This window comes from Alosa pseudoharengus, unplaced genomic scaffold (assembly GCF_046254945.1).
Source record: "Alosa pseudoharengus isolate Yale_2024_CS ecotype anadromous, Long Island Sound unplaced genomic scaffold, YU_APseudo_1.1 YU_APseudo_1.1_scf_10, whole genome shotgun sequence".
NCBI lineage: Eukaryota > Metazoa > Chordata > Actinopteri > Clupeiformes > Clupeidae > Alosa > Alosa pseudoharengus.
Genome location: NW_027468565.1, coordinates 23435034 through 23458118, shown reverse-complemented (window position 1 = coordinate 23458118; position 23085 = coordinate 23435034). Strand labels below are relative to the sequence as shown.

Here is a 23085-nt window from a genome sequence, read left to right as displayed (position 1 = left end):
GCCCACAGTCTAAACAAGTGTCTATGAGATGGTGTTGTGATACTCCTTGGTAAATTACTAATGTGCTACAGATGACTGCAGTTACAAACTCAGGCTGCACTGAAGTTATTCTGATATGCTATCTGTGGTATGCAGGTTTTCCACTGAGTGGGAAATGAATTGGTGAGTGTGTATGATTTGAGGCGAAATCACTGTGTTCCTGGAGCCTTGTAGATCATCCTCCCACACACAGCTAAGGCTAATAGTCCATTGCTCAAATGACCCCAAGGCCACCAGAATCATCACTTTTGTCAAATTATCATATTATAGTCTGCCATTTGTCATGATGAAGTATTCATTCACAGACTCTAATCAGTGATGAAGGGAGTCAGAGAAGACATTTTAAAAGAGTGATTTTTTTTTAAAACAAAATCTCGTAATCGGACAAAGTCATGCTGTACGACATGATTAACTTTAATGAAATGCTTCCATTAATATAATTAATTGATGAACTACTGTGTTAAAACTTTGCTGTAAAAAAATCTGGGACAGCTCATATCAAATGCAACTTAGATGGTAATGAGTAATCAGCAGAACTTTGTTTTGTTCTGGGAGTTTGTCCATTATGTGTGAGGGTTTGGTCCAGAGTGACTTTAAACTTACGCCGTCGACGTGTGGCCGGTGCATAATCTTCCAAAACGTGCAAAGCCTCATTAGCCGCTGGCACATAATCCTATTAGTCCGATGGCTGGATAGAACGTGCTTTCGCCTGGCTATATGGGCAAATGGACGGCTGGCTGGCGAGTCGGCGGAAGCCATTTTCCTAATGAGCGGCCCTGATAATGCATCACGCCAAAATCATAAAGAAGCCATCGCTGCCTCTATAGACACGTTTAATCACTGTGCAACAGAGGCCCCTCCATTTATTCTGCCTGTGTAATCACAAGCTTATCCCCCCCTCATCTGCTTTCCTTAATTGAATATCGTCTGAAATATTGTTTTTTTCCCCTCATTCATAAATCCTGTTGTTTAAATTATACTGAATGTTTTTTCGGCCACTGCCCTACAATAAAATGTCACATGTTGTCAGACTATAAGTATGCAACATGAAGCCCTTTAAAGGCTTTAGAATGGATTTACTCTCATCTGGATTCCTACTAAAATCATGTCGCATCCATTAGTTTAGAAACTGACTGCTTTAGTTCTTTAATCAGTTTCATGTGGAGGCCAACCTCTGAATATTTCCGAATATTACTCTTGTAATACTCTTGTGTTTAAAGGGGGGGGGGGGGGGGGGGGCTCTAGGTGTGTTTGCTTCAAGCAGTTGCTTGGGAGAATTGCAAATCAGAGAAGCACATTGGGAATAGAAGCATTAGAAAGGAAGTACAATGAAGCTGTCTACCAGAGACTCTAAAATAAATGTTTCTATGGTATTCACTCTACTTTAGCTTGCCAAGGTCATTCAACGGCCTCTATAAATCTATTGAGTATTCCCTCATGTCAGCTAAATAAAAAAGACTGTGTTGAAATATTCAACATTAACTTTTAAAAGGTTGTATTGACTGTCTATTTGCTGCATAAATAACATGATGGATTCATATACGGGGAGTTTGTCTACAATGCCATAGAGAGATGCCATCACAAGGCATAAGAGCAAGATGAAATCTTTGGCATGTCTAAAGAGATCATATTCATGTTCAATTTGGGATTCATGAGTCACTGTTAGACGTCTGAGCATGTATAAACAGTGCTACAGAAATGCAATAAAAATATAATTACATATATTGAATTTGCACATTTTCAGTCAAGTCCACAAAATATTTCAAAAGCTTTATATTCAGGAAGCATGGGAAAATTGTATTGATTGAGTGTTCTCGGTGTGTTGTAGGTGAAGGCACTCACATTTGACTTTCTGTCTGAACCGGTTCGATCATTATTTCAGTGTTGTGTGAACTGTGAACATTGTGATTTACACAGTGATAGTGTTTTGTTGAGCATCGCCTCCCCTCTAGAGAGCATTATGCTAAGTCGATAAAGGCATGCGGAGCTCATCACAATCACGGCCACGATACTTATCAGGCCGAGTGCAAAGTCAATAGCAGACAGGAGCCTCAAGGGTGAGTCTGAAAAATTTAGTCAGTTGGCCAAAAGGGTAAACCCACTCTTCCAAATCCTCTGTGGTGCTTGGAAAACCAAAACCCAGGTGTAAGTCAAGACACCTCAAGGGCAATCCTATTTAGAAGCATCTAACGGGGTCTTCTGTTTTGAGATCTAACATCTGAAGGATTTCACTGACAGATCAAGAGGTGCTCAGTCCAGACTTTTTCTCATGCATCAGTGGGTTCAGGTGAAATAGATTCTCACTGATGCAGTAGTTGGCATGCTGACGTATGTTTGCTGACCCATTCTTTTAACCAGTGGCCAACTTACACCCTTACAACACCAGGCAGTACTTACATTAGGAGTTTTAGTGTCGGAAAACTTTGGGGGCAACACTGACACACATCTGCGGCAGAAGTTGTACATGAGTTTCTCAAATGACTTGCCTTGACCATTCAGTAGTGCTATTGATTTGTCCTCCACCTCCTCCATCTGTTCAGTAGTACCATAGAGTGGCTACTGGTGAGTGGAAAGAGCACGGTGGTGTAGGAGCTCGGCATCACTCCCAGTGCTCCTCATAATGCCCGCGGCCTCTTCCCTCTCTCCCACAGATATCGACGAGTGTTCCACTGGACTGGTGGAGTGCGACAGCCGCGCCTCCTGTGTTAACCTGCCCGGGTGGTACCACTGCGAGTGCCAGGAAGGCTACCATGACAACGGGATGTTCTCGGTCAATGGAGAGTCCTGTGAAGGTAAGATGTTTCCCCTGGACGCACACCTACTATCCAACATTTACCATTATGGAAAAATCTCGCCTCACTCACTACACATGCCCTGCATGTCAGACTCAAACATCATATCGACTACAATAATAAGACATGAGAATATGAGCAGGTAGGGGTCAAAGGATTTGACCAACATACTAATTAGTACTTCGACAAAGTGTCAAACTTTTGATAGTGGTATATGAATTCCCAGCCTTCTAAACCATTGAGCCCCAACTTTTAAAGCATCTCTAAGTTTGAGCACTGTGTAACTTGTCCAAATTATGGTTCCAGCTCCTGTCTAAATCGATGTTGTCTGAATATTCAGTACTCTCTGAGAGACACAAGTCATAGATCAATTCCGTATAAGATGAAACAATGAAGTCATATTTTTTAAGCAATTATCATACTGTTCCTCTTTCAATATTTTAATACCATTTCATGATTTCATGATGTACATTTTGAGTCTTAACCTTACGCTTCTCAGTTAGCCCACTAGTCATAATTTAGTCGTAATTTGTTCATTCTGAATAATTATATGCTAAGCCTTCCCCATAAGATTTATGAATGTGTATCTGGGTATGAATGTGTGACACAGAAGGAATAGTAATCAATGTAATTCGTCATTTGGAAAGCATTTGCAGTTTTTGTTTGTATGTAAAAAAGGTTTTTGAATCCACATGCCTAAGTTTACTATTTGTGGTATTATTATTATTGAAAAGTCAATATGTTTGTTAATTGCAACCTTGTTGTTCCCTCTGCCTCTCCTCAAGATGTGGATGAGTGTAAAACAGGGAGAAACACATGTGCCAACGACACCGTCTGCTTCAATCTGGATGGGGGGTACGACTGCAGATGCCCCCATGGACACAACTGTACCGGTGATTGTATCCATGACAACAAGGTCAAGCACAACGGACAGATCTGGGTGCTGGAGAATGACAGGTGTTCCGTGTGTTCATGCCAGGTGAGTAAAGGTTCTGATATGGGTGTAGAGCTTCTCTACTGTATGTGTTGACATACCAACTTTGAAATGCATACTATGTCATGTGAACGTATTTCAGTTTTAGAGGTGTGTGTGTGGGAGGGGGGAGCAGTTTGCAGTCTAAGATCGCACACATCCTGTGGTGGAGGTGACTTTCAAACTGCTGTTTTTTTTTTTTTGTCGGTTTGAAGAAAATTCTCAAACAAACCGTAGAAGAGAGCACTTGACTGTGACTGTAACGAATTTAAGGGCCCATGTGTTTTCTCAATGGTCCTCCCACATGATCAGGAATGGGGGCCACATCTGTTCAGTTCCATTAATGTTGAGTCTGATCACGTTTCACAATCAAGTATTTAATTACTCTAAAAATGATTTCTAAAGATGGCAGGGAAAAAAAGATGAATCTCAGGTATTGAATTATCAAGCGTCCAATTATTCATGTCATTATTGAAGACAGAAGGAAAAAAGTAATTTCCAATTAGGTGACTCACTTTAATTGATTCAAATCCAGGGGGTAACTGCCACTCAAAATTAGTGACATTGAGCGGTTGGGTGAATAGGAGTATAAACATGTAATTGGCTGTTAGTGAGAATGTGTTCCGCTCCCTGGAAGGAGCACAGTGTTTTCACGCAGTTGGTTGGTCAAGGTCAACAGGGTTACAGTGCAGCGTTTTTGTGGAAGTGTTGTTGGCAAGCTGCGCCCAAGGGCAAAAGCAAAACCCTTTAATGATAGAGTGAATGGTGCAGTGCACCATAGGGCTTGAGAGACCTGTGATTGTGGATGTCTCAGTGCGATCAGAAGGTGGAACAGTAGTTTGTGGCAGAAGGTGCTGACATGGAGGAACAAATGCAAAAGTAGTGAAGGTTTAGTGGGTGGGGGGGGCTAAAGGAGTGAAAAATATTTGTCATAGTTGAAGTCATTACTTTAGATGCCGTCATCCTGATTTCTATTGATGTTTTTTGCACTATTTCTTTATCATTGGCCAGGTCCATTACCAGTGGTCCTTTGTTGATATTAAAAGTGCAATCAATATTATGCTTTCTCTCTGGTTCTTTAAATATTGTCAGTGGAATGAACTCTTAACCCCTCAATTCAAGCTGGGGGTAGTGTGAACAGTAGAGTATTGACCTGTTCAAACATCAATAATGTTAAACGTTCTTAACAGCACCCTTGTGAATAAACTTCTCCTTACACTCTTGATCTCCTTTATAAAAGTTATTCCCTCTCTCTCTCTCTATTTCTCCACCTCTCTCTCTCTCTCTCTCTGCGCTTGTTGCTGTGTGTAGAGTGGTCTGGTGATGTGCCGGCGAATGGTGTGCGACTGCGAGAACCCCACGGTAGACCTCTTCTGCTGTCCGGAGTGCGACCCACGGCTGAGTAGCCAGTGCCTGCACCAGAACGGCCTGCTGACCTACGGCAGCGGCGACACCTGGGTGGAGAACTGCCAGCAGTGCCAGTGTCTGGTGAGGAACACACACACACACACATACGGCAACACAGACACACACATACGGCAACACACACACACACATACGGCAACACACACACATACGCCAACACACACATACGCCAACACACACACATATATACGCCAACACACACACACACATACGCCAACACACACACACACATACGGCAACACACACACACACATACGCCAACACACACACATATATACGCCAACACACACACACGCATACGCGAACACACACACATACATACGCCAACACACACACATACGGCAACACACACACACATACGCCAACACACACACACACATACGCCAACACACACACATACGGCAACACACACACACATACGGCAACACACACACACACATACGCCAACACACACACATACGCCAACACACACACACACATACGGCAACACACACACACACATACGCCAACACACACACATATATACGCCAACACACACACACGCATACGCGAACACACACACATACATACGCCAACACACACACATACGGCAACACACACACACATACGCCAACACACACACACACATACGCCAACACACACACATACGCAAACACACACACACATACGCCAACACACACACACACATACGCCAACACACACACATACGCCAACACACACACACACATACGCCAACACACACACATACGCCAACACACACACACACATACGCCAACACACACACACACATACGCCAACACACACACATACGACAACACACACACACGCCAACACACACACACACATACGCCAACACACACACACACATACGGCAACACACACACATACGCCAACACACACACATACGGCAACACACACACATACGCCAACACACACACACATACGCCAACACACACACACACATACGCCAACACACACACATACGGCAACACACACACACACATACGCCAACACACACACACACACATATGCCAACACACACACATACGGCAACACACACACACACATACGCCAACACACACACATACGGCAACACACACACACATACGCCAACACTCACACACACACATACGCCAACACACACACAAACGGCAACACACACACACACATACGCCAACACACACACATACATTAACACACATATATACTGCAACACACACACATACGCCAACACACACACATACGCCAACACACACACATACGGCAACACACACATATACGCCGACACACACACATACGTCAACACACACACATACGCCAACACACACACACACATACGCCAACACACACATACATTAACACACACACATATACGGCAACACACACACACACATACGCCAACACACACACATATGCCAACACACACACACATACGCCAACACACACACATACATTAACACACACATATACTGCAACACACACACATACGCCAACACACACACATACGGCAACACACACACACACATACGCCAACACACACACATACATTAACACACACATATACTGCAACACTCACACATACGCCGACACACACACATACGCCAACACACACACATACGCCAACACACACACACACATACGCCAACACACACACATACATTAACACACACATATACTGCAACACACACACATACGGCAACACACACATATATACGCCGACACACACACATACGTCAACACACACACATAGGTCAACACACACACACACACACGTTAACACACACACACATACTGTACATCAACACACACACACTAGCTCATCTGCAATCCGCTGTGCTTTGTCCATCTCCATTCCAATTGTAAACAAACAGCATCCTGGTTCAGTAAGTAGCCATGAGGTTACTTCTAGCATACAGCTGATTGGCCGACAGAACAAAAGAGCACTAATAGTCACGCCCAATTCAAATGCTGGTTTACTTCCTGAAACTTAACCATTTTCAAAGACAAAATATACACTTTTAAAGCAACCAATGCTGTTATCTGAAACATGGAATTGCTTCTTTAGGACTTCAACTTGCACATTCTGGAAAAAAACGAAAATCACTAATTAAAAAAAAAAAAAACTTCAAAGTCGTTTTTCGCGACTTGCGTCTCTGCGACTTGAGCCTCTGCGACTTGAGCCTGGTTTTGCCATGCCTGGGGTCCGTTGCACAAAAGCAGGATTAAGACATCCGGGATAAGTTACTGAGCTGCGCTCAATGAATCCAAAACAAGAGCGTACAGGCTTAATTGGTTGCACAAAGACCAAGCCAGGATGAGCAGACACGGATTCATCAAGCCAAGTGAAACCTATCCTGGATAAGTGCGCGCTCACGGCTCCCTCAAATAGACCCCGCCACCGATCACAGATTCACTGATTCATCATGGCAACTAGCGGCTTCATTGCTTCTTCTACGGTGTGAAGTAGGTAGCGATAGCCTTTTCACAACAGCAACAAAGAGCAACACCTCTGTTTAGGAGAATATTGCAACTAGTTCCGCGACCACCACGTGCGAAATGGTTAGGCACTCCCGTGATGTCACATTGTCGCATGACAGGTCGGGAATGGCGAGTATGTAAAAGTTAATTAATGATCACAAACGTTTATATAATGACAATGAGTCTAGGTATATGTGATAACAATGTGTAGTGGGCAGTGGAATATTATTGGTTTCCGTTTGTGGTGACTGCTGACAGAGATAAGGGATGAGATTAAATAGATCCTGGAACTTAGCCTGGTCTGGAGCAGGCTAGCTCCAAAGAATAAATCGCCATGGTAACTTATACCATAACATATCCTGCTGCCCCCTATCCCGCTTTTGTGCAACTGGATCACGGATAAATTGAGCCACGATAACCAAGATATCCCGGCTTAATCCCTTATCCTAGTTTTGTGCAATAGGCCCCTGGTCACATACTGTATGTCAACACACACATATATGTCAACACACACATATACGTCAACACACATATACGTCAACACACACATACGTCAACACACACACACGTCAACACACACACACACACACACACACACGTTAACACACACACACACACACATACGTCAACACACACATATGTCAACACACACACACATACGTCAACACACCCATATATGTCAACACACACATATATGTCAACACACACGTTGTGACGTGACACACATATACGTCAACACACACATTGTGACATGACACATATACGTCAACATACACATTGTGACGTGACATATATACGTCAACATACACATTGTGATGTGACACACACGTCAACCTGACACGAATGACACTAACTATTAAGCCTTGGGCTATGATTTAAAGATGGTGTTGTATTATGATGCTGTTTTTTTCTGGGTAGATGTGCTAACAATGTGTAAAAATGTATGTAGCTTCAGGAACTGATAGGCCTTTCTCTCTCTTCCTATCTTATATAACAGTGGGAGTATTTTTGGAATAACTTTTCATTTGGTCTTGTCACAATACCTGTGTGTAACCGCTATTGAAATGAAAGGAAAAAGGGGTTGCTTAAGGGCTTCATCTCTCTCTCTCTCTCTCTCTCTCTCTCTCTCTCTCTCTCTATCTCTTCCTCCCATCCACCTTTTGAATGTCTTCCCTCCCCTGCTGTGTGTTCCCGAGCACAAATGAGCCCCTACAAGCCGCTCACACACTGACAGACCAGGCGGCTTCTTGTCCTCGGAAAAAAGAGCTCAGGGATGTAAGCCCAGCGCCAGCCATATGTTTATTAAATGCAAATGTCACGCTTGGCATTGTCACAGTAGCAAGGAACACTCTGACTACTTACCTTTTTTATTTTTTTTTAAAGCCCCCACCACCACCACCACCACCACCACATAACCACGTACACACACACACACCCCTCACACAAATCATCTTTTACTGTCCACCCATGTGCCTTTCTCTCTCTCTATCTCTCTCTCTCTCTGTGGCGTGTGGTGTGTAAGCGTGGTGTGCCTTTGTTCTGCCCCACTAACCAGATCAAATAGCCTGCCGACACCCGGCCCTTGGATTAGCATATGAATGCAGGTAGAGCGAGATTGGTTGCGGCGGGATGCCACTTCGGAGGGGTATGGATAGCGCCCAGGCCATAAAGTAATGTACAGGAGAGGAGACTAAGAGTGAGAGAGGGGGGGGGGGACGGGGTGGGGGGAGAGGGTACAAAAAAGAGAGAGAGATGGGAGAGATGGCGGTGCCAGTTGAAACACAGTCCCGTGGAAGCACTCCAGACATTGGGCAGCAGCATTAAATCAACAGAGCAACATGAAAGAGCGCAGAAGGAGAGGAGAGAGCAGTGTCAAAAGGAGAGCGAACTGTGAGAGAGGAGAGAAGGACCATAAGAGAGGATAGAAGAGAGGGAGGAAGGGAAGATGAAAGCAAAATGTGTGTGTGTGTGTGTGTGTGTGTGTGTGTGTGTGTGTGTGTGTATGTGTGTGCGTGTGTGTATGTGTGTGTGGTGGCAGAGGCAGGGGTGTGTGAAGTGATCTCTGAGTGTGCCACTGTGTTACAGCTGCCGAGCAGGCCCCCGGCTTTGGTTTGAGCACAGGTTCTGAGAAGGGCTTGCGAAACTCAGAGAGAGATAAGTCCTAGATAAGGGCCGTCCCCAAGGTGCTCCACTGAGAGGAAGAACCAAATGAATGCCCTTGCTGGCAGACCGGGTTGTAAAGTGTGACTAAAGTATAAATTGCTGTCATTTTGGAACGCTGCAGAGCTACAAAAGAGTTGAATTGAAACATTCTCAAACCTTAAATCGCTGCTGTTTTGTTTTTTTAGACTCATCAGTATCCATTTGGCCATAATTCCCTCCAGAATCCAAATATGATGTAATCATCAAATGTAGTCATGAAAGGTGTCATGAAGTGTTTATGACTTTTCGCCCATGTTGAGGAATAGAACCCTGTGCATGGGAGGCCAAGGTCACCGCATGAGAGGTGGCCAAAAGCCTGAAAAGAGACCCAAACTGAAATGATTTGTTACGATGCTGCTCTGCCAGTAGCGATCATAAACCAAATGTCACCCAATAAATGTGGTCGTCCTTGAGCAACCTAGTCTGGCATTGCGGTGATAAAAAAAATTAAATAAATAAATAAGTCAAATGAAAACAAAGCATAGCAGATGTCTGGCCGGCTACATGTTTTGTCCAGCGTAATATAATTCCACTCATGGTCGTGCAGTGTGGGCTTTGTAATCCAGGTGTCTAAAGAATAAAAGCATTTGTTGTCATAAAGTATTGCTGTAGGTCTCCGAGCAGAGTTGAGGGGAATAAATATGGCCTAGTTCTGCCTTTGCCTTTGGACTCAAATGGCATTACCATGAATGCTCTCTACAGGCTTCTATTTAACATCAGAATACCACAGCAGAGGTGAAATGCTACACGTAATATCTTCTTAAAAAGCATTAATGTCACAGTAATAAAATGATCGTAAGAAAGAATGCTCAGTTGTACATCACCTCTTTGTCTTGCTTCTGTTATATTACTTATTTATCAAGGAAGAATATGCCAATTAATGTATATGTAGAGCATCATGTGGTATAATGGCTATATAATACAGCATTTTTTTTATAAAGCTGTGTAACTCATGATCAGATGCAGGATATGAACATTACTGTGTGCATGTTGTCTCAAAAGCACTTGTGTAGACTATAGATTAGATTACATTAGATTCAACTTTATTGTCATTGTGCAGAGTACAGAGACAACGAAATGCAGTTTGCATCTAACCAGAAGTGCAAAAGCAGAAAAGTGCAATGTGATATACACAGTATAGGCAGGTGGTGCAAAAATACTAGAATAGTGCAGTGTAGACAATAGTATTCAGTTAAGAAGGTATACTATACCATTGTTATGCAACCATTAGGATGCAATATTTGATGTGCAGCATTTTGGTCACAAAGCCTTGTACCTAAATCTATATATCATCAATAGAGTTCACCATGTTTTTCACTTCCTTAGCTTATTCCATAGTACTTTTTTAGATTACATTCATTCATGTTACTGTGTTATAGGTGGACATTTGCATTAATCGTAGCTTTTAATATTTGATGATATTGATACTTGGGAATGAGGGCTGCTGTTCAGTCACTTGATAGGTGAAGGCTTAGCGGCTGATTAACATTGAATGAATAGTACTACGTCACTAGTGTTTTGCAGTCAGTGCTGTAGGTTCAAACATCAAATTATTATTTTTTTTTCCTGCATGTTTAGTTTTGGACTATTTTGAGGCTTAGGTCCTTAGGTTGCACAGTAGGTTTTGTGGTACGCATGCTAATTCATTGCATAATGAACTCTGAACTCTGTAGTGCGTTGGTGCTGTGTTATGACATCTAGTGCCACAGGGGCATTTGTGATGAGTATACTGGGAGACCAGCGGATCTTAGTCTGGCCCACCGCTGTGCTGTGAATAATGAACATCCTTCTGCATAATGAGTCCAGCGTCCATTTTATGTGAACACTTCTACTCGAGTCTCACAAGGGAGCTGTCACTCAAATGTTTACACTCAACATTAATGAAAGCAGCTTGCATTAATGCTCTACCTGCACCGTCATGCATGCACTGCTGCTATAAAGATATAAAGATAAACATGTATGGCTGTGCTAGTCTTGTCTAACACTTGCAGCCATTGCGTTTTTTTTTTTTTTTTTTTTTGCAGTGGAAGGGAAAAATGGCATTATGAAAACATGTCCACACTCCTAAGGATTGTGCATGTGTTCGTGTGAGTGCACAGTTTCCGTGTGCTCCGGAGGTGTAAAGTAATACGGATTGCAGAATGAAAATGTTAGTGGAAGTAGGTCATGCTGAACTAAATTATAGCTTAGCCAAGATCTATCATGTTGGACAAAATATATGACCTGCATTCACGAGGCCTATTGGAATAGTGGGAGAAAAATCGAATAAAGCTTTCTCGAGGAAAAGTTTTTCATGATTAATGGAGTAGAGTAAGGGGCCATTGGGTAAACTCCAGCCACATGCAGAAAAGCATAGCTTTATGGTATAGATGGGAGTAGTTTGTGCACTCTGTGTTTATGGGATAATATGGAGTATTCTAGGAAGTCTTGGTGCCACTGGTTAGCACTCTGGACTTGTAACCGGAGGGTTGCCGGTTCGAGCCCCGACCAGTGGCCCGCGGCTGAAGTGCCCTTGAGCAAGGCACCTAACCCCTCACTGCTCCCCGAGCGCCGCCGTTGTAGCAGGCAGCTCACTGCACCGGGATTAGTGTGTGCTTCACCTCACTGTGTGTTCACTGTGTGTTCACTGTGTGCTGTTTGTGTTTCACTAATTCACCGATTGGGTTAAATGCAGAGACCAAATTTCCCTCACGGGATCAAAAAAGTATATATACTTATATATATACTTATACTAGAAAAACTTTTAATACACACAAGTGTTTAAAACTGAAGCATCCTAAAAGCGAGCATCTGATGCTTTGAAATGCTGTGGAGTAAATTTTTCATGGAAGGATATGGTCTCGTCTTTTGTTATCAGATTATAATTTTTATATGGAATAATGTGCAGTGATGAAGTAAGAGGTTGTAGAGTGAAGTTGCTGAGTGAGGACTCTTTTTTTGTGTACATGTTGCAGCAAGGTGAAGTGGACTGCTGGCCTCTCTCCTGTCCTTCAGTGGATTGTGACTTCACCATGGTTCCTGAGGGCGAGTGCTGCGCCCGTTGTGTCACCGACCCGTGCCAGGCCGACACCATCCGCAACGACATCACCAAGACGTGCACGGACGAACATGGCATCACTCGCTTCAGCGGCTCCTCCTGGGTCAAGCATGGCACCGAATGCACACTCTGCCAGTGCAAGGTAAGGATGGAATTGCGAAGGCTAGCTCAAAAGATTTGTGGTTAAGGCTTGTGTTGGGACATCCCTTGTACCATGGGTTTGAATGTGCTAACAGAAACATACATATTGTGTGGTTTTAGTGGAGGGAGTACAAAGTCAGTAGACTGATGTGCTAATTGTAATATGTGGTTATCTCTGTGACTTGGTACAACCTAAGGTGGTTGTTTAATGTCATTATTCCCCCTATTTTGTGAGACCTTTGAGGACATGCATAATTATGTGCCATTCAGTGTTGAACAATTGAAAGTTCTGGATCTTCCTGACGGTCTCCTCATTTACTGTCTTTGCAGAATGGACACATCTGTTGCTCAGTGGATCCTATGTGCCTTTAGTCTCTCTAAGGCGCTGAATTTGCATTTGTACAGTGTAGTCCATATAGAAGAAACTTGCATTTCACCCCCTGCCTCCCACCCTCTCCCCAAAACTCTAAATTAAACCAAATTTAAATGTGTAATATACCAAATTGCTGACAAAAGAACCACCTCTACTCATCGCTGCAGCTGAGGGGGACTCTGTGCATTGAAGATCACAAACTCATCAGAAAACATAATTCTGTAAAATATTATATACAGGCATGACTGTACTAAGTGTTGAAAATGTTTGTTCTGGTTTTTAATTCTTTAAAAAATTCAAAAGGCTATAGACATCCTAGGTAGTGAACTTCAGTGTAGTTCTCATTTAACACATAATGGAGTCTTCTATAGTAAATGATTCTATATCACCTTTTTTGCTCTTGGTTTTTTTTCAAAATTTCAGTTTACTGTATGATATGGCTTGTTATTGTGTAATGGTGAAATAAAGTATTTCCATTTCCATTTATCTGAGATTTGTTATTTTATTTACGTTCAACAGTGCCCTGTTACACATTAGGCATAAGCTATAACTTCTCAAATGTTGTCATGCTACTTAATGCCTTCCTCTCTCTTCACCCACTGTAGGATTTAAGCCTGTTTGTGTGTCAATGCCATCATTTTGAGACTATAACAAATCTCATAAGCTACAGCGTGCCCCTAGCGTTACCCTACCTTCTGCATCAGGTATGTGAATAGGAAATAGAGAGGTGAGTGAGGTTGCTGTCAAAACACATGCGTGACTGCGCGTGAGATTTCCATCTGAGCAGTCAGCGCCTATTAGGAGCACAGTCATCCTCCTGACTGACCTTTCCATTCATTATTCATTCATGCGCTTGGCTTGCTGCGCAGAGTCCCCTTTGCCAGCATGGGTCTCAGGCCCGCGCCACCACACCTGCCTTTCATTTTCACCAGCGCAGCGCTGCATGGCGTGCCTCCCCAGGGGCACCGAGACCTACAGCCAGAATCATAGCAGCCACTTGTGCTAGGGTTGTTTTATTTATTTGTTTGTTTGATTTTTGTCTTGGTTTTGTTTTGTTGACACTGATTTGACCTCTTTTATTTTGTATGCTTTCAGTCACAGAAGGCACAGTTCTAAGACAAAACAACATATTGTTGGAACTATACAGACTAGGATAGGCTATTCTGCTGTCCTGTCGAAGAGACTGTGAAGAGTACAAAAATCTTCATTGTAATTGTCTAGGTTTGATAACTTGACACGAGTTAAGAGAGCCAAGAACTTTCAGGACGATGCTCATTATTTGTCTCACTATACTAACTAGTCAAGACCTGAATAAATTCAGTGTATTTCTTCTTCTCATTTGAGCCTTTCTAGCTGAAAGTGCTATTGATGGAGCCCTGCTACCCAGTGCTTTCATACACATGAATATTGGATGACTATTAAGGAGCATTCCATGCCATGTATAGTGGTGTACTGTACCGACATTTTGTCTAAAAGCTGCATTGTGTCCTCATTCATATTCAGAATTACAATTTTACCGTAGCGATATAATAGGAGGTCATTGAGAAGGTATGCAGCTGTTCCTTCTATTGTTCCTCTTTTAGGTGAAACACCATGCTTTCAGGCATGTGATTAGCATTCATCAGATTACCTCATTAGTTAGAAGGGACAATATTATTCTGGTAATGTTGGATATTATTCTTGTTTCATAATGTTAAATATTATGTCTTCTACAACCTTGTTATTGAAATCTCATGTGCTTTTGTTAACTGTATTATTAATATATTGTTTTGATCTAAATATGTCTTACTTTGCTATTTCCTCAGTTTGGAAAGTATTAAATATCCATATTAACTGAGCACTGTGTACATGCAGGACTGCAATTACAAAGTCTAGACTTGAACATTCTTGAGTGTGTTTAAACTAGGGCTGTCAAAATAACTGATTCATTTCGATTAATTAATTTGAGAAAAAATAACTGATTAAAAAAATGAGTGCAGATTAATCGATTCCGTATGACCTTTGACCCCGAGCCGTTCTAGTCAGTAAAAATTAGACTGTAAAATGAAGGAGAGAGAAGAAAACGTGCTGCCTGGATCATTGATTGGAACATTTACCTTTAAAAAACGGCCTGATGGTGTTGAAAATAAAGTCCTCTGCAATGTCTGCAGCAAGGAATTTGCATATCACCGGAGTTCATCAACTCTAGTCGCACATCAATGCAAAGAAATAAGTGTTGACATTGAGGGGAGTGTTTATTTATTTTCATTGTGTCCCCTAGGTTATATCTGTGGCCTGAAATGCCTTGTATGTGAAAAAAAAACTTCTTCCCGAAGCACTTTATTTTGAATTTATTTGAATTTGAAGCACTTTGAATTTATTTCCTCAGCATATTAGGTCATATCATTATTATTTTGGCAATTATTTGAACAGTGAAAATAATAATAAAAGAGTTTTTGAACTTTAATGTCACTAATGCTGATTATTCAATGATTCATTTGAATTTAAATATTTAAAATACTTTCACAGCAAACAAAATTATATATGCGAATTATTTAGATTAATTAATCACAGAGTATGTAATTAATTAGATTCATTTTTTTAATCGATTGACAGCCCTAGTTTAAACATTAGAACTTAGAGAAAGTTTGGAGATGACTGCTGTGGAAGTTATTATGACCGCTGCTAGCATAGCTAGCGTAGCGGTCATATAGGGATCGTCAAAGTTTTTTTTTGTTTTTTGTTATTTTTTCGTCATCAACTTCCTGAATTTTTGGTCAACGATTCCTGGGACAACGAAACACCCTGGCACATGAAACTTAGTGGGCATATAGCCCCTCTAGACAGATTTTTTTTTTTTTTGCGCACGCACACATACACAGACACACAGGCACACACAAACAAGCATACACAATAGGATATGAAGTAGGAGATGGAGACAAATTGACAATCGTGATTTATTTTCGCGGAGAGGATGTACAGGACTGAGCAGTGGTCATATTTTGTACCACTATGCGGTACATCTATATTTATGGTGGAATCGTGTTTTTTTCATATTGAGAGAGTATTACACAGGATTTACAAGGTAAGGATACAATGATATTTATTTTATCTTTGTGTCAACAGCATGTTACCAAGCAGCTTAGGTGTCTGCGAAGTCACTTACTGTTGTTAGTGTCAGGGTACACACAGCGATATAATCTGACTCTTCCCTCACACTGGTTGAAAAATATCTACTTAGTGGCATCTTGTTAATTCTACAAAGTGAAAATATCAGTCTCACATGCCAGTCAAATTACATATTTCTTCAAGTTGAACAGTGCAAGGCCATAATCACCTGATGCAGAAATAAAATGAGATGTTCATTTCTCTCTCTTTCTCAACTCACACACAGTGAAAAGTTAAAAGATAAATATATTCTTCACTCTCAGTTCCGAAGAACTGAAAGTGCTGATGAGGCTGATTCTGAAGATTAACTGTTGGTTGCCAAGGACTGGGTCCAAAACACTAAAGCCTCAGCGCCAGCATTTGATCAGGAATTCATTTATGGATTTATTGAGTCCTGAGGAATTAGCACTTCACAAGCCACCAGGCTTTCTTTGCGCTGTGCTGACGTGTGCCTTCCGTTGTTCATAGTCACAGTTGGCAGAAAATACAGGAGAGCAAACAGAGGAAGAGAAACTGAACCATCACAGGCCTTCTGACAACAAATTATGTTTCTTCCTCAGGATATGATAATAGTTTTGTATTTTAAACTAATTCTGGAGTTTCCTGACAACATGTATAATTATTTCTTCTTGTAATTGAAGAAGCTCTGGAAAATAATTACTGATAGAATGAAAGAATTCCCACAAATGGATGTGATCATCCTCAGTAACATAACATCACTATGGGGAACTACTCCTAGAAACTGATACATTCTTGGCAAGGGCACCATCTGGCTTTGCTTGGTCTACTGACACCCAGGCGATGGTGGCGATCTGCCAGTGGCACAAAAGGAGTGTAACAGCAGGAAGAGCGCCTGTCCAGCTGGCTCTTAAATGTCCAATTTTCTGTTGGAGAGATGGACCCCAGGCAACAGATGTCCTGACCTACAGGGAGCCCCTAACCCTGACACTCTTTATCAACGAATAAAATAATAATAATAAATAATAAACAAACTCTTGCGTCATAATGTGTAACAGTAGCACATACAGTAACTATCTCATGTTAGTAGGCTACAAGCAAACACTATGACTGACTCTTGTATGTTATAACCTGAAATGTGTCTTTACTGCAATGATTTCATGTCTGTAAATGTGATTAATTATCGTATTAGTTCATGTTTGGGGTAAATGTACTACTCTAATTACTCTAAGCCTTACAGTGCCATAAAAGGAATCATATGAACTCACTACTCTGGGAATTGATTCATACTATGGTCACCCATGGCTAAAACTGTAACAGATGAACCTTAAATAGTTTCCTCATGTGTGCCTAAGTGTAAACTAAAATCCAAAACTGACACCCCATATCACCCATTTTGTAAGTGGATTTAGATGCCCTGGCTAAGATGCTACAGCCTTCTAACAGCCTTGCTCATCAAACATTTTACAGATATGAAATTGTCTCCTTCTGCCCAAAATACAGCCTTATCAGTTTTCTTTCCCAAACCATAGGCCTATTAATTGCGTACACGAATTACAAAAGTCCAGGGACACACTTTTGATATTCCGAGATTTGGAGTAGTATATTTGAAACAACATCACAACCAAAACAACGTTTGCTGAATGTAACTCCTGTGGAAGTTTCTTTGGATTGTGTATGAGGATAGGATTCAATGATATTAATTTTATCTAGGTGTCAACAGCATTTGATGTGCTGGCAAGCTGCTTACGTATCTGTAATGTCACATCCTGTCAGCAGTGTTGCATTAGGGTGCACTATTATCCGACTTTACCCTCATTCTGGAAAAGAAATATAGTGTGGCATCTTGGTTATTGTGAGGAGACAGACAGATAGACCAAGGCAACTAAAAAAAAATCTTTGGATGTGTCAGTCTGTAGGTCGTTCAGTCAAATGACTTTGCTACACCATGGGACTTGTTCAGGCTGTCCTGTCACACTCTTTGAATGTCGGGGACAGAGCAGCGAGGGAGGCATACATCCCTCTCATCGTTCTCACCAATGAAAGCCATGTATGGTTGAGTCGCTGAGGGGAAATTGGCAGATTGATTCTGATTCTTTCCAAGGGTTCTTCAGAGTTCAGAGCTGTCAGATGTGATGAACCGACTCTGGGCCTGATCTGGCTCATCATCGTTCTTTGCCTCGATCATGGGGTATGGTAGGGAATGGTAACGCTCATGCATATTGAACTGAGAGTGTAATTAAGCCACATTATGCAGCTAATTGGAATCAAATGACAAGTCATTTCCTCTTCCAGAAGGGTGGAATCTGGAGGCTGATTCTCTGTGCTAATGGATAAGGTTGATATTTTGGCACATCTAAAGGCAATCTTAAAAAACTCTGGCCATTTCATTTGAAATGTCACTATGAATGTGGTAATGCCACAACCTGAGAAGGGTTTTGAATCGAAGGATAATAATGTTAACAGAGGGGAACATGCAAATAGTGGCATTTCGGTTGGTACCGAGCACTAAGTAAAGCGCCACTGACAGTAGAAAACTTTTTTCTACTTTCAAATCTCTTCTCAATTCTCCACCACCACCATCAACTACTTCACTGTCAGCAGATGACTTTGCAACATTTTTTACTGAAAAAGTTGCTAAAATAAGTGCTCAGTTTGATGCTCCTATAAGGAGGGCTTTGCCTTGTGTTAGTATGACCGCATCATTTGACTCTTTCTCTCCTCTTGATGAGGAGGCAGTCTCTCAATTGCTTCAGCGATGTCGTCCAACAACATGCCCATTAGATCCTGTCCCGTCCACTCTTCTACAGTCTATCTCACCCGCTGTTCTACCAGCAGTCACACATGTATTTAATGCTTCACTCAGTTCTGGAATAGTTCCTTATTCTTTTAAACAGGCTAGGGTTACACCTCTGCTAAAGAAAAGTACACTTAATCCAACTGAGGTGAAGAACTACAGACCTGTCTCCCTTCTTCCTTTCTTGTCAAAGGTTTTGGAGAAAGTGGTCTTCAAGCAAGTTTGTGACTTTCTTCATCAGAATAATCTACTAGACACCATCGGCACCTTCAGCTTAAAGGAGAATTCCGGTGTGATTTTGACCTAAAGTGTTTTGAAACATGATACCGAGTGTGAACGTATGTCTCATAGCCCATCTCGGCTTGTCCCCTGCACTCCGAAATCTGGCGCTAGTTAGCCGATGCTACCAACAAGGCGGTCAATGGTTGTGCCTCGGCATCGGCATAGCCATGCAAATAAATCACTGTTTTACACCATTTACGAGGCTCAATGTATCTCCACACTTCATTGGTAGACTTCCAAGGGCCCTGAGATTTAAAACGAGACATTGAGAACTTTGAAAAAGCACTGGAAGTTTACTTACAAGACGATTTATACAGACAGTATCTTCTCGAAGTTTAGCGTTTGCAGCCATCTTGAATTTAGTCACGATAAGTCGAGCGACGAGTAAGAATGAACAGGTATGATAAGGGATCAGATTCCAAAAATAATTCTGTGGAAATGCATGGATTACAGTTTCTTCCAGTAGCAGCAACTGGAATCCATGCATTTCCACGGAATTATTTTTGGAATCTGATCCCTTATCATACCTGTTCATTCTTACTCGTCGCTCGACTTATCGTGACTAAATTCAAGATGGCTGCAAACGCTAAACTTCGAGAAGATACTGTCTGTATATATCGTCTTGTAAGTAAACTACCAGTGCTTTTTCAAAGTTCTCAATGTCTCGTTTTAAATGTCAGGGCCCTTTGAAGTCTGCCAATGAAGTGTGGAGATACATTGAGCCTCGTAAATGGTGTAAAACAGTGATTTATTTGCATGGCTATGCCGATGCCGAGGCACAACCATTGACCGCCTTGTTGGTAGCATCGGCTAACTAGCGCCAGATTTCGGAGTGCAGGGGACAAGCCAAGATGGGCTATGAGACATACGTTCACACTCGGTATCATGTTTCAAAACACTTTAGGTCAAAATCACACCGGAATTCTCCTTTAATCTCTAAAAAACAGAGTTTTAGGTGTTTCCAGCTAAAACAGCTATTCCCCAACAGATTAACATCCAGCTTGACTCAACTTCACTGACCCCAACTAGATCGGCACGAAACTTGGGCGTTGTAATTGATGACCGACTTAACTTCTCTGAGTATATAGCTTCTATTGCAAAATCATGTCGGTTTATGCTTTACAACATTATCAGACCTTATCTGACACAAGATTCCACACAACTTCTTGTTCAGACCATGGTCATCTCTAAGCTGGACTATTGTAATTCACTATTAGCTGGCTTACCCGCTTGTGTAACAAGATCATTACAGCTGATTCAGAATGCTGGAGCACGCCTGGTCTTCAATCAGCCAAAGAGGACACATGTAACTCCTCTCCTAGTTACTCTCCATTGGCTCCCTATAGTAGCCAGAATTAAATTGAAATCTCTCACTTTGGCCTATAGGACACTAACTAGATCTGCTCCTAGTTATTTTAATTCAATAATCAAGCCTTACATCCCCAACCGCCCACTGCGGTCTTCTGGTGAGCGCATGTTGTGTCGACCAGTCATGAAAACTGGGTCTAATTCCAGACTCTTTTCTTCAGTGGTTCCATGTTGGTGGAATGAATTGCCCAGTGCTCTCCGTTCCTGTGGTAGTTTTGGGTCGTTTAAGAGGGGTCTAAAGACATTCCTATTCAACATATACTTAGTTGTTTAAGCGCTTATGTGTTATGGTTTGTATAATGTTGTTTTATTTTAATTGGGCTGTTAATTAATTTGACATTATTGTTTATTATTGATATTCTCCTTAATGTAGTCTTAGCATGTCATTGTTTTTATATTATTGATTGAATGGACATTATTGTTTATTATTGCCTTTCCCCCTTTTTTTTCCATTGCTTTTTTATTAGGCTATTGATTGAATTGATATTATTGTGTACTATATAACTATTCTCCTTACTATATTTGACCTACATTCTAATCTGTTCCCTGTTCAATTTTAAATATTATTATGTTGTTTTGTATTTATGTGTCGCTTTGGACAAAGGCGTCTACTAAATCCATAACCATAACCATAACCAAGTAAATACGAGAGAAGGAGATGGTTTGCACATGGGCTCCAAGAGATACTTTATTTGTTTTTAAAAGGCAATGTTTCAATCTCAAAAGGTCTTCATCAGGCAAAACCAGTTCTTATTTGCCTGATGAAGATCTGTTGAGATCGAAGCGTTGCCTTTTAAAAATAAATAAAGTATCTCTTGGAGCCCATAGAGTGTGCAGACCATCTCCTTCTCCCTCTAACACGTTTTGTCTGGCACCTGTCACAACATATTTTGGATGTGCGCATCCGTCTCTACAAATACACTAAGTAAATACAAAATAATAAAGTCCCTTTTTTGACAATATGAATAATGTGTAATGACACTGTATTGACAATATGCACATTGTTTTACAGAAAATACAACAAATTATACACCATTCCTATATATGGTAACAACACATAGGCAAATACATAAGCCACCTCTGGTCCGTCTCACAGCACATCCAGTCATAAAACAAACATTGTGTTCTTACTCTGTCCACCCCCAGAATTTGCCCTAACCACTGCCTCAGCACCTCAGAAAACAACATCAAGGTCTCATCCTACCCTTCCATAACAAATACACTTTAGTCCAGGCATTATCGGACATCTTCGACAGTATATTTTATTTATTCTCCACATAAAAAGGCTGGTGGAACAGTGCTCAGTGAAGTGTTTATTGATAGTGATTGATGCCTACCAGAGGAATATGCATGTACATATAGTGGAATAAGATATGCTTAAAGGTGCTCTAAGCGATGCTATTTTTAGACTAAAACATTTTATGTCACTTACTGCAAACATCACCTAACCATCCGCTAGCTGTTGGTGTCCTGAATACACTGTAAAAAAACGCGATCTCTGTGGACAGCTCCAAAAACGGCAACAAAAACAACCTGGGCAAACCTAGCCCATAAAAACATAACAAACTGTTCCAGCAAATCACAGACGAGATGCGCGTTTAGAAGTTTCAATTGAATGGGATCAGCACGGGAGGGAGGGGAAGGAAGTAGCGAGAGCTCTACTGTAGCTCTCTGTTTTGTTTGAATGTCAGAAGTGACGTTACCCAGCATCGCTTAGAGAACATTTAGGATATGCGTATGCATGTACACATTTGCAATTACACTTCTATATACTGTAACAACAACTATAAATATAAAGTATTTTATACAGGATACGAACGTGGGGACTTGTATACAGTATATTCTTCTCAATTCCACATATATTTTCCATAACTTTGTTTAACATTCAAAGTTTATTCTCTTCTCGAGTAACCTAATTGGGTCGGCAGCTGGATATAGTAGGTCCCAAAGGAGTTGCTTGGCAACAAGATCTCTGAGGATTGCGTTTGAAATGTAAACCAAAGTTGTGATGCTTGCCATCACCCCACACATACATTCTTGGAAATCAGACATGTGATTCAAATACATACAGTA

General features: G+C 41.5%; 1 protein-coding gene across 1 annotated transcript in view; it reads left to right on the top strand.

Annotated features, from left to right (window-relative positions):
- The window catches only part of nell2a (neural EGFL like 2a), a 61288-nt gene extending 47342 nt beyond the window's left edge, over nt 1–13946 (top strand). Inside the window, exons 16-20 of the mRNA XM_076301084.1 lie at nt 2691–2831; nt 3617–3810; nt 5116–5292; nt 12864–13088; nt 13418–13946. Coding sequence (XP_076157199.1) covers nt 2691–2831; nt 3617–3810; nt 5116–5292; nt 12864–13088; nt 13418–13459 — 779 coding nt within the window. The 3' untranslated portion in view covers nt 13460–13946. The remainder of the gene's footprint in view (nt 1–2690; nt 2832–3616; nt 3811–5115; nt 5293–12863; nt 13089–13417) is intronic.
- The last annotated feature ends 9139 nt before the right edge of the window (nt 13947–23085 follow it).